This window comes from Tachypleus tridentatus, chromosome 10 (assembly GCF_004210375.1).
Source record: "Tachypleus tridentatus isolate NWPU-2018 chromosome 10, ASM421037v1, whole genome shotgun sequence".
In the NCBI taxonomy this organism is placed as follows: domain Eukaryota; kingdom Metazoa; phylum Arthropoda; class Merostomata; order Xiphosura; family Limulidae; genus Tachypleus; species Tachypleus tridentatus.
Window position 1 is genome coordinate 61,713,201 of NC_134834.1, and position 17,633 is coordinate 61,730,833.

Sequence of the window (17,633 nt, forward strand, 5' to 3'; positions counted from 1 at the left end):
AATGTTAAGTATTATTTTAGTATTTTAATACATATATCATCTACTTAACCTTAAAATCTAAAGGAAAACAAACGTTCAATACAACTAAATGGTCCGGCATGGCCGGGTGGTTAAGGCACTCGAATCATAATCTGAGGGTTGTGGGTTCGAATCGCCGTCGCACCAAACATGCTCGGCCTTTTAGCTGTGGGAACGTTATATTGTGATGGTCAATCTCACTATTAGTTGGTAAAAGAGTACCCCAAGAGTTGGTGGTAGGTAGTGATGACTGCTAAATTAGAGACGGTTAGTCCAGATAGCCCTCGAGTAGCTTTGCGCGAAATTCAAAACAAACGAAACCAAATAACTAAATGTCTTTTATTCTTACAGTCGAACGATTTTGCAAGTTTGTCGGAATGTTCGCACTGTTTTCTACTTCTTGACATAGAATATAGTGAAAAGGCTCAAGAGTGCTATTTAATTAAGTCTCTTTCACAGTGAACACGAACATTTTTTTAATGATAAAATTTCATTTTTCTGCGTAGTTTTCACTAAAAGTGTGGTGATTAAAGAATTAATTCGAGACTATTGAAATAAGTAAAAAAGTAGGTGCATTTTCGAGGTGAGACAAATTTCTTTTAGTTAAATTCTATGATTTTCATTAATCATTCGACAATGCTTTCCCGTCATTTTTGACGGGCTTTTATACTAGTATATACACATATATATGTGTTTACCTGTTGTCATTTTTACGCCTTTTGTATTTTACGCGTACATTTACGTTTACCTATTCGTGTGTTCCGTTTGTATTGACTTCTGCTTTACTTGTTTTGTCTTGTGAACATTTTTATTTTTAATCTTGAGTGTGAGGTAATATTTTTCTAAAATTTGCTGTTTGTTTATTTTCTCCGTGTAGAATGAAATACATTTATATATTTGTCAAATGATGATCTGGACTGATTTGTTCAAGTATTTTCAATTTACCTTTTACAAAATTTGTTTTTTTTTAATTTCTCGCAAAGCTACACGAGGACTATCTGCGCTAGCCGTCTCTAATTTAGCAGTGAAAGACTAGAGGGAAGGCAACTAGTCATCACCACCCACAGCCAACTCATGGGGAAACTCTTTTACCAACGAATAGTAGGATTGACCCGTAACATTATAATACCCTCACGGCTGCAAAGGTGAGCATGTTTAGTGCGACGGGGATTCGAACCAACGACCCTCACATTATAAGTCGAGTGCTTTAACCACTTGGTCATGCTGGGCCTAGAAGAGTAAAATGAATAACTAAAGTTAAGTTTCTTCATGTGAATACTATTTATTTAACCTTGAAATTAACAATGCTTAAAAATACGCATAACAAAATGTACCGCCCGTAGTTACAAGAGCAGTGAACGTTCATTGGATAAGTTTCACATGGGCTGTTATTGTTTTAATCCCCAACCTTTATAGCCACATGCAAGATACATTGGTCTGGTCTTGCCTGTAGGCAGTGGATGGAACAGTCGAAAGACGTATACCAAGCCGATACAGGGAAGAATCAATTTAATATTGTATACCTTGCATCATGTGGTTGCTGGTGTGTTAATATTGTATACCTTGTATCATGTGGTTGCTGGTGTGTTCAAGCTCGACGTCCTTTTCTTTTTTCAGTAATCTTTGCGGAGATAGCATTTGTTGTATGGAATGTGAATCATTTTTCGTGTTTGTCCTCTGCACTTGCAGGTTTCGTGACTTGATTGCCTTGGCCCAACTGATAATTCTAGTTCGCATTAAACTGTTTTGCAAAATCTTTGGATTTCTGGATTTGGAAGAAAAAATATATAATGATAATATAATAATTATCACGCGGCTTTCTAAACATTTTTGTGTTTGTTTTTTCTAATATCATGTGTAACTTTGACCGTTGGTTAATGTATTTGTACTACATTTCTCTTTAAAACTAAAGTGTGAAAAGGATGGCTTGAAGTTATAGTTTTATAGTGAGCTTGAGGAATAAACTGAGATAAGATATACTGTTTTTGTGATCATACGTTTTATATCAATCTAAATTAGGTTTAAAGCATGGGCATTCCGATTAACTCCAATGTTGTGTTATTATGCATAATGAAGAGTAGAACATTTTCGGTTTTGTGGTTGCGATTCCTGGATCTCGTATGCAAGTGGGGCTAACCGAATCATAGGACATAATATTAGGCTTTTAGGGATTGTATGAACTATTTACGCATGAGAGGAGTGTCCCTGATATCCTCTGAATGTTTTCTTTTCACAAGAAAACACTTCGCTAAATTGTATGAAAAATGTGACAAATGCGATTTCGTGATTAGACGATATTTAACAGTGAAAGTCAGTTGCTATACTCAGGTTAATTACTTACGCTGGGTGTTGAAGAAACCTTATTGGATGATGGTGACGCGCGTACGAATGGGTTGCAATTCAAACATTCGTGAGTTAGAATAAAACAGTATTTTTAATCGTAAAAGTTAGCTAAGGAGTACGTACAGCATAACTGTTTTTATGAAGACAAAATATAAAGTAAATACAATATTGGGGATCCCAGCATTCAGAAAACGCTTCGATTGTTTCAAATCAGAAGTGTACAAAAACATTGCGTGTTGATCGTTTTGAATTTCTGCATGATTGAAGTAACAGCTATGATTTTGAAATAGAGTCACTAAAAGTTTTGAGCCATTTTTTATTCACATTCACAGTTTGAAAGCTACGCAACCATAATCATGATAAGGTACAGAAAAAGTATCATTTAACCTAGAATTAAATGAATCGTGGAATGCAACAAGCTCGCAAGTAATGACATCGGTAGATGATCTAATGACATATATTTTTAACGTGTTGTTTTATAGACCATGCACGTAACAGGGGAAACGCCGTACCAATTCACTATACCTGTTAAAATAGGAAACAACTGTATAATATCTCTGAAGCGAACACTATTCAACATGACTTTTATTTTGAGGAAAACCGAGGAAAGCTTGGAACAAATCTTTTTGTGATTTTAATATCGTTAGTTGGGGTACCCATTTTATGTGCGTGTAGTACATAGATTACATTATTCCTAGCCTGTAAGAGAAAAGTGTGTACTTTTGTATATTCAGCTACTTGGAACGTAAAAGGAAAGATACCCATTTTACGTGCGTGTAGTAGATAGATTACATTATTGCTAGCCTGCAAGAGAAAATCTCAATTTAGATAAAGCACAGGTCTTACTCAGTCAGCAATAATATATAACAATACGTTCTATTGTTGTTTTCTTCAAAAGTTCCGCCGCTTCTGCTGTCTTTAACGTTGTGACTATGGTGTGTGGCATGCGTTCATATTGCAGGGTTTTTCGTTGTTGTTTTCTTTTCTCAGAAGTCTCAGTTTTGTCTCAGAAAAATTTCATCTTTGGTGCCTGGCACAAGTTACCACACACGAAGAACAACGACACAATAGACGTTGAGATAGGTAAACTCACATCTGCACAAATGTCAGCTTGCTTACTTGGATGCAAGCCTAAATTAATAACGTTAACAACTACAGTACTACCGCGGTATTTACTTTCGATAGCCTTATTAATTCGCTGATTTTCTGAGAGCGATATTCCAAATATTTACAAACAGTATGTATATATATGTGTATTCAGCTAGACAGTTCTGCTTACGTTATATTAGTGAATCTCTTAGAATTGATTTCGGGCATTTCTGAAGTTTCATATATAGCTAAAACATAAATTTATAGCTGAATTATAGCTGAATAAAGTTCAGTATAAAAAATCATTAGTATATTTTCACATGCTGTAACTTAAAAGAATATCTTACTTTTACAGGCAAGAAGGAAAAAGACGCACACACTTTCTGTTGTCCATTTCTAATTTGGTATATTCATTGGTTTAGTGCTCTTCTAGAATCGAACCTAAACAATATGGTAACGGTTTGAAACAGCCATTAGGACGAACTTTGTATAAAACTACCAAAACGTATATGCGTAAAATGTTATGGGTTTCTCACATAATCATAAGCAAATTAAGCTGGTAAATACATAGATGTATAAACAACAGGATGGAACAACCAGCTGTTGCTACCAGTTGAGAACAGAATTCTGTTTTAAGTTTGTAATAACGTTTATCACATGCAGGTGAAGCTGTAAGATCAAAGAGACATAACTTCACAGGGTTAACACACATATAGACTGTTGTTGCATACAAACATTTCCTGAGAATCAGGTTCTCAGTTGACGCCACTCCAGTCCTGCCTTTTTAACATACATACGTCCATGACTTTGGCCCATATAACTCCTATTGAAACTACCATAAAAGATGTCATTACGATATAATAAATTACGCTATCAACAATACAAATGGTTTTCCCTCATTAACAGAAACATCAAGATAAAATACGACAGATTTCACACCACGTTACAGTTAAAAATTTCTTAAGTGTGGTGCCTAAATTTTTGTTTTATCAGCGTGTATGAGTGATAAGTAGAGATTAAGCCATTACCATTAAATCTGATAAAAATCATAGTATGGTTAAATAGGAAAGATTGTTGCTAACACGTTATAAGAACAAAAGAAATAGTATTATTTGGCATGTTATTGTATATATTTACCTTCAAGCCACAAAGGAACGCATTGAGTTCAGGAGACAATAATGTTTCTAGAAGAAGAAACAGTCGTATTATATTGCTATTAAAATTTGAACTTCTTGTAATAACGTTATTTTCATTTAGATCAACCAATAAATAAATATTTGTCTCTTATAGCACTATATTTGAAATATCTGTCACTGTACTCCTATTTTGATACATTTTGTGCTTAAACATACATACGCACATATATATTGTTTATTCAGTTTTGGAAATACTTAGTTGTAGTGGATAATTTTGAAAATGGACTACTAAGGTATAGTCACGAGTGGATATTTTTACACACTGACTGGCTGTCATCCATCCAATCAGACTGCAGTACGTTAGAATGATACCTTTTAAAGTACAGGTAGTCTTACTATTCCCAGCAGTACTGTGGTTATTGTACTCATAACTCTCAGAACATGTGTGTTATATGACTAACATGTTAAAATGAGAAATCCTGCTAGTGAAAGCAACTTCTTGCAACACATTGGGACAAAATTTCATTTTCGGTAAGAGTTGTATGTAAAACCTTTAAGAAGAGGGTACGTGAAGCTGGTACTGTTTATAGTAGAAGTGTTCGAGGTAGAAAGTTGAAACTATTACAACAGGATAAACCTTGCCAGTGACACAGTTGCAAGTTTAGGTGTGAATGTAGCTTTGAATAACAGTAAGATAAATATTTGGACTAAATAGCCTCAGTGAATGTGTAGCTAATCAGAAACCATCGCCAACGGAACTTATTACCAGTACAGGATTGTCACGCGGAGTGCAGAAATAGACGGAGAAGTGACTGTGACCTGGTACTTAATGAATAAAACTGAAGATACTAGGCTGCTATGGTTCTTCATGCCCAATTTTTTCATTTGATTATTTCGAAAAACACGATATAAAAGATATGTTTCTTGTATTATTTTTTAATATGGTAGAAGGTTCGTACTTCGTTCATCATACAAGTTTAGTGTGATTATTGTGTATATTGCAAATACGCTTCGTAATTTTGTGGTTACAGTGAGTTTTGAGGAACTTATTTCTGAGGCATATCACACCCAAATACTGGGTGTATAGAAATTATTCGTGCAACTAAAACAGAACATGATCGAAATTTGGTACAATAGTAGCTAATGATATTGAATTATAATATGCATGCCTATTGTTGCTGATTCGCTAGACCATAGAAATAGAACAGAACATACTACGTGTTTATAAACATAAATATTTACATAATTCTCGGCATGGGTTACCGTGATATTTGACGTGACTGACCTGCCATGTGGTGACTAAAACGTATAACACTGATGCTATTAATTAAATACAGCTGGTTTCTGTAAAGCTGTATTTTCATTGTTGTTTTTTACCTTATTACAACAGGAATACTTTTAAAAATAGCACATACAAATGGTGTAATGAAATAAGTGTGTAGTCTAACCCAAAAGTGTTTCGAAAACCTCACGCAGTTGGAAGTTGCTGAACTGTGTGTGTTTTGCTATTATAGCCTTAGTAGTCGACCTACCCGTTTATGACACGTGAATTTGATTTAGCTAGCTATACTACGTGCGGTATTTAAGTGCTAACTACTAACAGAACGGGCGGATGTTAAAGAAACGTGTATAATGATACTTTTGGTAATTCATCGAGTTAAGCTTGCATTTCTAAATTGGCCTAAATTCATATCGGATTATTTTACGTATAGAAAATAATGGTCTTAGTCATACCGGGACGTCAATTAAGGGAAATAGAAGAACAATTTCTCACCCCCTCTTCCTACGAACATTAAAATAACCTGACGAAGTACTATTAGTTTTATTATTTTATTTGTATGTCGTAAAGCCGCTGGAAAATTCAAATCTGACTCATCAATTAATTAAATTTTACTTTATCAATATCAAAAGCTTTATGTACCTCACAATACGAGATCTATTCAAAAAATACGCGGACTGACGTCATAAAACAAAATGTGCTTTATTTAGAAGTTACAGGTCTGGGACCCCTTCAAAGTACTCTCCTCCCCAACGCAGTACTCTCCACTCCCAACGGCGGGAGTAACTATGACTCTCTTGAGCGTCGGACGGTGCTGACGCAATGTGATTTCTGCCCAGTGCTCTGAATGTCAAAGTGAAGAAATTCAACCAAGCGCGGGTAAACGGCGGGAGTAACTATGACTCTCTTGGGTAGTCAAATGCTTCGTCATCTTAGTAGTGACGGATTGACTCCTTTGGGTAGCCAAATGCCTCGTCATCTAAATAGTGACGGATTTGACTCTCTTGGGTAGCCAAATGCCTCGTCATCTTGGTAGTGACGGATTGACTCCTTTGGGTAGCCAAATGCCTCGTCATCTAAATAGTGACGGATTGATTCTCTTGGGTAGCCAAATGCCTCGTCATCTAAATAGTGACGGATTGACTCTCTTGGGTAGCCAAATGCTTCGTCATTTAAATAGTGACGGATTGACTCTCTATAGAGCCATAAAACATTGCCAATGTACTGCCCGTGGAGGTACCTCCCAGCGGTGCGGCTGGATACAGGGTCCCCTGTAACTGAATCCTCCACACGTGAAGGAGAACACTAAAAACCCGTTTGATGGGCTCGCCGACCATCATATGTCCAGAGGCAGGGGCAGTCAGCTCCAAACAAAGGAATGAAAACCTTTTAAACCGTAGCGAGGACTCACCGAATTCGCTAGCTAGCTGGGTGCCCGGTAGGAGGTTGCAGCCCTACCCTGTATTAGCATTTTGTAGGGACTGACCTACCCTACATCAGAGCTGGTTGTTATAGATATGGAAAGAAATATTAATGATAAAAGCTATGGTTTGGCGTTCGTGGAGTGCCAGGGCGACGGCCAAACCCATGCTACTTGGCACCGCCCGGGGATGGTAGCTTCCGAGCGATTCCCCGGCGTCGAGGGAGAGGAAAGCGTAAGATCCGGAATAGAGGTATTGAATGAAACCTATTCCAACAACCAGACACATATCCAAGGTGTTTTGATTGCAACTAGTCAGACTGCCAGGGGAGGCAGATGCCGAACCACTGAGGTGGACGGCCTAAGTTATGAATCTTCTGAAAATGAGGAAATAGGGTCTTTAAACAGCCGAACCACAGAGGTGGACGGCTTAAGTTACAGTCCCAATGTCAACAAGGGAGAAAGACAGATTTACCGAATAGTGACAAGGAATTGACGGTTGAAAGGGTAGGGAGGACAGTATTTGTTAACCTACCCTATAAGAATAAACTTTTGGCTTGCGACCAGTGCCCATTCGAGTTTACGAGTTTTCCTAGATTTGCGGACCATCTGGCAAATATTCATAACTCGGTGGCACAAGCGAGATGTATGTTTTGTGGAAAAGACGATAGCCACCATCATGCTATCGCATGTCATATACCGAAATGTCCCTATCGGCGTTCCGTGGCGTTCGCCAATCAGTCTTCCAGCTTCGGCTGTGAAGTCTGCGGCCTGAAATTTAAGACCAAATCAGGCGTGTCTCAGCATAAGAGACATAAACATCCAAGTATCCGGAATGCCGAGCGCATTCAAATGTCTGGAGTTCGGACGCCGTTGGAGCCCCCGCGCCAGGTAGTCTGGTCCGAGGAAGAAGTACGAACCCTCCGAGAGATGATAGTAGTATACTCGGGCCAAAAGAACATCAATGTTCTCTGTGCAGAACATCTACCCGGCAAAACTCCAAAACAGATCTCTGACAAACGCCGATATCTTAATAAACAAAAACCGCCCGTCTGCACTGCTTCACACACCATCAAGAGTTGTGGAGATCCTGCTGTCGTCGTTCAGTACGAGGAGCTCGACTGGGAGGGGATTAATATCCCCGACCTGAGTTCTAAGTTCTGTCCGTACATATGTCAGCTGAGAGATCAGAAGGGACTCGACGAAGCAACCTGGCAGGAGGTCGAAGTTGTGACCAAAACATGGGTTGACGAGATCGCCCATTCTCAGACAACATGGAGAAACGAGAGAACTTCGACGCAGGCTCTTAAAGTCATTAATCCTGCTCGAAGGCCATACAAGAGGCGGTTCCACAGGGTAGAACGCTTTAAAAGGTTCCAGAGAATGTTTGATTTCGAACGAAAACGCCTAGCTGAGGAGATATTAGACGGCCGGGATGCTGTCAGATGTCCCCTCAGTAAAGATCAGGTGAAAGACCATTACGATCAGGTCTACGGTGTTGCTAATAATAACGTTAATTTTGACGGCTGTCCATTTCCACCCAGGGCAGACAACACTAATATTCTGGAACCAATAACATCAACCGAAGTGAGTCAGGCACTTCGAGGCATGAAGAGAGGGACCCCGGTCCCGATAAGGTCACTCTTCCTTTCTTACTCTACCGCCTTAAGTATGGTATCGACGCCTCCTTGGCAAGTCTGTATAACATCTGGTTATTCACGGACCGCATTCCTGAATGCATGAAGGTCAATAAGTCGGTGCTCCTTCCGAAAGGATCGAGTAATCTGCACGAGGTCAAAAACTGGAGACCTATCACGATATCCTCTATCGTGCTTAGGTTATATTCCAGGATTATGGCCCGTCGCCTCGAGCAGGCCGTGCAGATAAATCCCAGACAGCGTGGTTTTATTCCTCAAGCGGGTTGCAGAGACAACATCTTCCTGCTCCGTTCCATCATGAGGAAAGCCAAGCGACATGGGACTCTGGCTATGGCCTTCTTAGACCTGTGTAAAGCCTTTGATACAGTTGGCCATCAACATCTTCTAGCCAGTCTTGCCAGATTTCATGTCCACCCGCATTTCGTCCGACTTGTAGGGGACATGTATCAAGATGGTGTAACGTCATTTAGGGTTGGTATCGAGAATACCAAACCTATTCGCCTCCTCAGAGGCGTTAAACAAGGGGACCCCATGTCTCCTATTTTGTTCAACATTGCCCTGGATCCTCTCATCCATAAGATCGAAGAGGTTGGCCGAGGCATATCGCTAAACAAGAAGCTGGATCCAGTTTCTACTTTGGCGTATGCTGATGATATGGCAGTGCTGGCAAAAGACCATGCTAGCTTACAGGAAATGTTGAACACCGTGAATGATTACTGTTTGGGTAACGGCCTCTCACTGAACATCTCGAAGAGTGACGGAATGCTGATTAGGAGGTCCAGTAAGACCTTTACCGTCAATAATTGTTCACCATGGACAGTTAATGGTGAAAGACTCCCGATGATCGGACCCGAACAATCTTACCGTTACCTAGGGGCCAATGTCTGTTCATGGACCGGGGTGTACAGCGAGGCTGTACTTCCTCTCCTCGAGAAGTGGATAGATAACATCTCGAGGGTACCGCTAAAACCACACCAACGGGTTGAGATTCTCAACCGATTTGCGGTACCCCGGCTCCTTTACCAACTCGAATTGGGAGCATCGAGTGGTAAATTATTGAGAAATATGGACAATCTAATTAAAAAGGCCGTGAAGAACTGGTGTCATCTTCCGCCTTGCACGACCGACGGGTTACTCTATTCCCGTTATAGAGACAGTGGCCTAGCACCAGTCAAGTTGGAATCTCTGATTCCTACTCTTAAGATCAAGACAGGATTAAGGCATATCCATTCAACGGACAAAACTATTAGATATCTAGCCAAAACTGATAACTTATTCGATAACATCCAAGGAATTGCCTTAAAGGCGGGACTTCCGATCCCTAATCCCGAACAGACTTCCGGGACATATCATTCTAATTGGAGGGATATGGAAAGGAAGCGCTGGGAAGGTCTTGCCCAAGGGCACGGTGCAAGGGCACGGTGTAAGTCTTTTTGAGGGCAAAGGTTCAAGATCTGCCAACCACTGGTTACCTAAACATCCCGCCTGGTAAGGCAATTACCGCCCACAACACATGACGAAATTTAAACAGCCTCTTGTCGTTAGACCAATGTAGGTATAATGTGCAAATGAATTGATCATTATGCGTCTTCACTATCGGCATCTGTCGATATCGTCGACCCTGATGTAAAATTGGGTAATCGTATAATATCGATAGCCAAATGCCTCGTCATCTAATTAGTGATGCGCATGAATGGATTAACGAGATTCCCACTGTCCCTATCTACTATCTAGCGAAACCACAGCCAAGGGAACGGGCTTGGAGAAATCAGCGGAGAAAAATACGGTGTTTCCACTTGTTGAAACAGTCCTGATACGCTTCTTTTGTAATGTCCTCCAGCTCTTTCGTCGCATTTGCCTTAATCTCGGGAATCGTCTCAAATCTTCTTCCTTTCAAGGGTCTTTTGAGTTTGGGGAACAAGAAAAAATCGCAAGGAGCAAGGTCAGGTGAGTAGGGGGGTGGGGAAGAACACTGATCGAGTGTTTGGCCAAAAACTCGCGAGTTCTGAGGCACAAATTCCGCAGCAACGCGGTGCATTTTCAATTTTTCGGTCAAAATCTCGTAACAAGATCCAACTGATATCCCACACTCTTCAGCAAGCTCCCTGACAGTCAGACGTCGATTTGCCCGCACCAGGGTGTTGATTTTGTCGACGTGTGGGTCGTCAGTTGACGTGGAAGGGCGTCCAGGACGCTCATCATCTTCAATGGACTGTCGACCATCCTTAAAACGTTCATGCCACTTGAAACATGCCGTACGATTCATAGCAACATCACCGTAAGCCATGTTAAGCATAGCAAAAGTTTCAGTCGCAGATTTTCCAAGTTTAACACAAAATTTCACAGCAAGTCGTTGTTCCTTCAGGTCATTCATTCTGAAATCCGCCAAACGAAAAAAATCGCACTTCACTTAAAACCGCGTAGCTAATACACAAATGAAGATATCTGCAATCGGGAAATGGCGTCGTAATCAGCTGATCTCTGCAAACCTAGCGACACCAAGCGGATTCCCCTGGAACCAACTGGAGCCGCGCAATTCAAACAGTCCGCGTATTTTTTGAACAGCCCTCGTAACTCTCTCCTTCCCTAGTGAGCCCACTGGTGATTCAGTGGTAAGTCTTAGGGCTTATAACCCCAAAAATGGGGTTTAGTTATTTGCAGCAAGCCTATTTTTTAAGTTTGTGATTAACAACAAGGAATTAATTCTGAAGTGATGTTACTGCCGTACTAAAACGTTTGAAGCAGAAATGGAAATTTTATTTTCTATAGTTGAGAGATTTAATTTTTGGTCATTTATCACCCAAAAAAAATAGTAAGAGAGAAGAAGTTTTATGTACTTCAAAATTATGTGGCAAATCGAGGCACATGAAAAATAAAGAGAAGTAATCTTCACGGTACCCGCCATGTTTATTTACCACACGAATAATTAGTCAGAAAAGAAAGTAAAAACAGTATGTATTATATAAACAGATGTTTTGCCTATTACAAAATTCATTTATACACCAGGATCTGACTTTAACACTTACCACACCAAACACTGAATACGCAAAAAAGTCTGTGTTTTAGTTTATCAGCCATTACTGAAACTGGACAATAATTCCATATGTATGCAAATATGCACGACACGACTTTGTATGAGAGCATTATTCTAAAACGACAAATGCAGTTAGTTACGCCACTCATTCGTGGAAATCACAGCATTTTCAAGAACTCTTATAATGCTTTTTCGAGACGCCCCCCTCTCCTTTAGCCAGTTTAAAAGCTTTGTTTCAGTCTGAACGCATAAAGTACATTTGCTTTGATGTTGATGTCATATCACAAAATCAGTATAATCAGGTTCCGACTTCAACACTTATTGCACTAACACTGAATACACAACAAGAATAAGATAAAGTACATTAACATATTTTTTCGTTCTCTTTGTGTTTTTTTTTCCATTTATCGCGCAAAGTCACACGAGGGTTATCTGCGCTAGCCGTCCTCCTTAATTTAGCAGCGTAAAACTGGAGAGAATGCAGCTAGCTATTCATTACCACCCACCGTCAAATCTTTGGCTACTCTTATATCATTGAATAGTGGGATTGACCATAATATTATAACGTCTCATAGCTGAAAGGGCGATTATGTTTGGTGTGATGGGGATTCAAACCCGTGACCCTCAGAATGCTAGTCCAGCATCCTAACCTCCTGGCTATATCGGGCCTAACGCATTAATGTGAGTATATATCGTTTTCAAAATTCTTCGGAATAATTTGCAATACTTTGTATAAAAAATTATAAAAAAAATACAATAACAGCCTTCACGATATATACTCTTTGTGGAAGAGGTTAACGAATCAGCTATATTGTTGTATAAATCGAGAATTTTTCTTACATTACATTTATCTGTATCAAATACGTAGTATCGATCCGAAAACCGTGTGCTGAATATATAAAATGAACGTTTATGACGTGTTGAGGACGAAGAGTGTGGTTATTTTTACCTTTATGTAACAGCTTACCTGCATTCGTTTTTATTCGCATTTCTGAAAAATTGTGTTCCCTTGATGTTTAGGCACAATTATTGTAGGTTGGTTTAGGTATTACATTTTTTTCATATTTATTGTGGGTATTCTTTTATTATTCGTGTGTGATGTTTCTTTAGTTTTTTTGTTGATATATTCGAAAAAAACAGTCGTTTTTCTCATGGTGGTAAACTAATGGTTCTTATATATAGTTTTTTTTTATAATACTAAACTAACTAATTTCGTATAGTTATTGACTGAAAAATCGGCCTTATTTCTGTTTTTCTCTAAGTATTGCAATTTTCAAATTAAAAAGACCACAAAAGAGAGAGACTTAGATTTACTTCCAAGCTGTTCTATCTTTCGAAATAGACACCCTAACAGCCTTAACACGCTATAAATATGTTGTTTTCCACAGTACTTAATGCTGTATTTGTCATCAAAGAAGGCTGTAAAAACAGACTGATAACACCTATAACCTAACAAGTGCTTTTTTTTTTTTTTCACGAAACTCGTGTTTCATTTCATCTTGTATACTTGTAAAGGGTGTTCCATTTACTTTTGTACAGATTTATACCTTCTGATATATGAAACATTGTAGAAACTTTTATGCAATTTAACATTTCTTTAACCAAATTTTAACCATTTCAGCGGCATAACTTATAATAGCTAAATAGAGCACACAAGTTTTATTAGGACTACCTGCAGTATTAATTACAATTCTTTAATGTTTACTGTGACATATTTAAACTCGAGTTATGTTGGGTAAGTAAATCGAACAATGATAATGCTGGTGACCTGTCTGACAGCCTGTTGTATCCATTAGCTATAGTTTAAGTGGTTCAGCCTGTTCTGGTTGTTCATGAGGGTAACCATCCAAACCTGCATGCTTACCTGTTTGCTCTAGCCAATAACCTGTAATGCTACTCGCAAGGGCTGACGGGAAGTGGTAGCTACCCAGACCTAAGTTGGCCCGCTTCAGGTTTGCTAATCTCTCGCCGTTGTTATGTACATTAACCTGTACAAATCCTTAACGAGGCTAAATTCTTATACAGTTGCTTCTGTGAAGGTTAATGTATGGAATTTTTGGAATGGATCGTTGTACTGTGAATATCAGAAAAAGTTTTCTTTTTCTCATATTTCGCTGATCGAAAAACGTTGATAGATTTTTGCATTAATGGTGTACAAATGAATAAAGTTCTAAATCTGACTGTTTAGGCGGAAACGAGAGCGAAGTTTAAGCCTAAATGTCCAAATCAGGTTCTGGAGGCGTCGACAGGCGGTGGAACTCGTCTGTGTTTAGGTAGGAACTAATGTCCCCTTCTTAATTATCTATTTAGTATTTATGTGTAGGTTAGTATGTGTCGTTACTTTAGCCAAATTTTCTGTTGTCGATTGAAACGCCGTATATATATCTTATGTATTGTCTATAACCAAATTTGTACAATTTTTACCAACAGTTCTTTAGAACATTTAAACTTTTCAAATGTGTGTATGGAATATATTCTTGAGACCTGAATATAAAGTATTATGATTTACCTAATGCCCTTCATATGTCAAGATCGCTGATCGTACAGCAATGTCCACATATTGAATTGTTTCTAACTTGTTTTACATATTGTAGTTCGAGTAGTTTCCAAAGGTTAAAATATGAAAGTTTAAAGTAGACATTCAATAGGAAATCGAATCGCGTGACAATGAAACATCGGTGATATGAGTTAACAGATTACAAGTCTGTTAGCTTACTTTACAAAAACATACAGACTGCGAAGGTGTGTCTGTACAGTAATCAATAAATAGTGTTGAATTTCATCAACATATTACTTATAGGTAGACAGTTTGTTTACTTTCGAGGGAGGTTCCACGTAAAGAGGAGTATTTATGTATGCTTCTATCTGTGTGAAATATATATTACGTGATAGCCCCTGAAAAAATGTTCTTTTTTGTTTCGCCAAGAAGTAAACTTTGATCGTATTTAGCAATATTCATGAAACCGCTTCTTGGTACTTGCTGATTGGCAGACAATGTTTGTATTAAGTTGTCCTCATCTTAAATGTTATAGTATATTCCATCTTGTGTGAGAATTAGTTTGAATTATAGCAAGAACTTTTTCCTTTCTTTCGCTTTATTTTTGCGTTTATCTATACGAAACTGTATATTTTAATTCCAAATAAACAGCAGAACTATTTGACTGTCATTTTTATAAGAAATACAGTGTTTGAGAACCGACAAGAACGTGGGTATACTGATAATGTTAAATGCCACTAGGAAACCGGATAAAGTGCACAAAAAATAAAGTTTTTTGTTTTTAGTGATTTATTTGTGTATATATATATATATATAACGTTTGAAATTTATCGAGTTAAATCTGCTAATATTCGAACAACTTTTTGAATTATACGTTTTGTTTATGGATTTAAAGTTTGATAAAAAAAAACATTGATCAACAAGTATCTTATATAAATACACGACTGGAGTAGTTTTCTAAAGCTCTGGAAATTGTATTGAGCGGATATTAATGGAAAAGTGTACATAGATTCAAACCTTTATTTCAGAAAATTGTTACCGATTTGAAACTTTTGTCATGTTATAACCAATTTACATATATTTATTATAATATTTTTAAAGTCAATGCTGTGTGTCAGATACCCTCTTCTGCCACAAGGATATATGTGAAGTTTTAACTGTGCTTGTATTGACGCCCCAGAATTTTGGAAGCCCATTTTTTTCACACGTCGTTCGAAAGCAATATTTTATAGTTGTATGTATGTTCTTACCAATGCATAAAGCCCGGCATGGCCAGATGGTTAAGGCACTCGACTTGTAATCCGAGGGTCGCGGTTTCGAATCCCCGTCACACCAACATGCACTCCCTTTCAGCCGTGGGGGCGTTATAATGTGACGGTCAATCCCACTATTCATTGGTAAGAGTAGTCCAAGAGTTGGTAGTGGGTGGTGATGACTAGCTGTCTTCCACCTAGTCCTAGTCTTACACTGTTAAATTAGGGACGGCTAGTGCAGATCGCCCTCTAGTAGCTTTGCGTAAAATTCAAAATAAACCAAACCAATGCACAACTTGGGTTTTACACCGTGCGTAGAGAATACGAGTACAAGTGAACTCTAAACTTAGGTGTCGTGTAGAAGTGGGAACATTCTCAGGTTAAAGGTCAGAACCACAAACGTGAACGTGACTAAAATTTGGTTTGGAAAGTCGATCATGCCTGCTGATTGAGGAGTATCATTCGTTGTTCTTGAATATAAGTGTTTCGAAATTACAGTGTTCTACTTTTCCTGATTTCTTGGTATAATGCGTGCAAGTAACCCTTTTTATATTTTTGTCAGTGTTTACGCATCAAAGTGTTAATTTTAATTAAATATTTATAACGAGAAACATGCACATTAAATAATTTGACTAGAATTATCGACAATTACGTAAACAGACTTGGCTTGTAACCCTGTACTTCCATTTCATAATACTGAGCCAAACCATTAGTAATGTGTGCCCTTGCTGTCACGCTGTCCTTATTATTAACTAGAACAGTAATGTGAAGGACTTAACACTCTCCGCCTAAATATTTGTTTATTTAGCACAGTTGAAATTGTTCTATAAGATATGTGCATCTACGCGGAGAATTCACGATTTTGTAAAACGTTGCGACCTTTACATGTTTGCGTTGTGAAATTTGTAATGTTTGTTAGTGGAGTAGATTATGTAACACAAGGTCTGAGGTCTGTTTCAAAACATTATTGTTTGCCTTTATTTAATCTAGACATAATTCTGGCTTTTGTAAAAGTATTAAGAATGTAAGGAAAATCTTACCTCACCGTGCATAATGAGAATTTTCCGTTTTTTCTTACACCGTTTCGGTTTCGCAGCTGGTAAATTTTGCATATTTTGATCAATGTAACAGGAAACCTGTTCTATTTATATTTATCAAAGTTACACCTCGCGGGAGTTTACTTTTAACCTGACAACTTGTGAGCTCTGCGTGGGTGGTAATTATGACACATTGTGATATCACACATGGCTGTACACGTTATTTTTTATGACAGGTGATATGACGTTTTATCAGTGCCGTGTAAACAAGCTGTGAAATTATACAGGTACTGACTAATTAATATTCCAGATTGTGCATGATTCATCTTCACTCTTAAGAATATATTTTGCTCAAACTACTAAGAGCTAAGTTCAGTTAGTATGGTAATCTTGTGGCGTAAAATGTTGAATACTATCTGTCATATCTGCCACTAGGGAGGGTCATTTTACAAAAGTGGAACTTCAGACGTGTTTAGAAAATCTAGAACTTGATAAGTGTAAGAAATTGCACAGACTGTATGAATTCACGAACAAATATTTTTCTAGTTCAGCAATATTATAATAACACTTAGTACATGAATACTGTGTATAAATGGAAGACTTGTAAGTGGTCTACCAGAAACGAAAACAGCTTTTAAAAGAGTAGATGCAAGTAAAAAGGCCACATTGGTTCACAAAGGGTATAAAAGATAAAATTTAAAGAAAATCATTACAAATTTAAGAAATTAAATTGAATTGTATTGCAGAATATTTAGAAGATCAAAAAGTTAGTCAAACAGGGAATTGTGACATTCAAAATAATGTGTGGAAAAATTTGGCTGAAAACATAAAAATTAATAGTAAGGATTTTTAAAAGTACATTAGGGGTA

The 17,633-nt window shown here is 38.0% G+C and overlaps 1 protein-coding gene and 1 long non-coding RNA gene across 12 annotated transcripts in view; one reads left to right on the forward strand and one right to left on the reverse strand.

Annotated features, from left to right (window-relative positions):
* LOC143229404 (rap guanine nucleotide exchange factor 2-like) overlaps positions 1–17,633 on the forward strand; it is a 171,031-nt gene that overhangs the window by 51,483 nt on the left and 101,915 nt on the right. The window contains exon 1 of one of the 10 annotated variants that reach the window (XM_076461699.1): positions 13,941–14,250. The exons of the other annotated variants lie outside the window; for them this stretch is intronic. Within the exon in view, the coding sequence (XP_076317814.1) occupies positions 14,195–14,250 (56 nt within the window). The 5' untranslated portion in view covers positions 13,941–14,194. Of the gene's footprint in view, positions 1–13,940; positions 14,251–17,633 lie in introns of those variants that run through there. 10 annotated transcript variants of the gene reach the window in all.
* On the reverse strand, positions 988–16,844 carry LOC143229408 (uncharacterized). Of its 2 annotated transcripts, XR_013015853.1 has the most exons (4): positions 16,768–16,844; positions 4,588–4,634; positions 3,798–3,891; positions 988–1,783 (listed from the first exon to the last, which is right to left on the reverse strand). It is a non-coding gene; the product is annotated as an uncharacterized LOC143229408 (long non-coding RNA). The 2 variants fall into 2 exon arrangements; XR_013015852.1 differs by lacking the exon at positions 16,768–16,844 and having other exon boundaries at positions 4,588–4,782.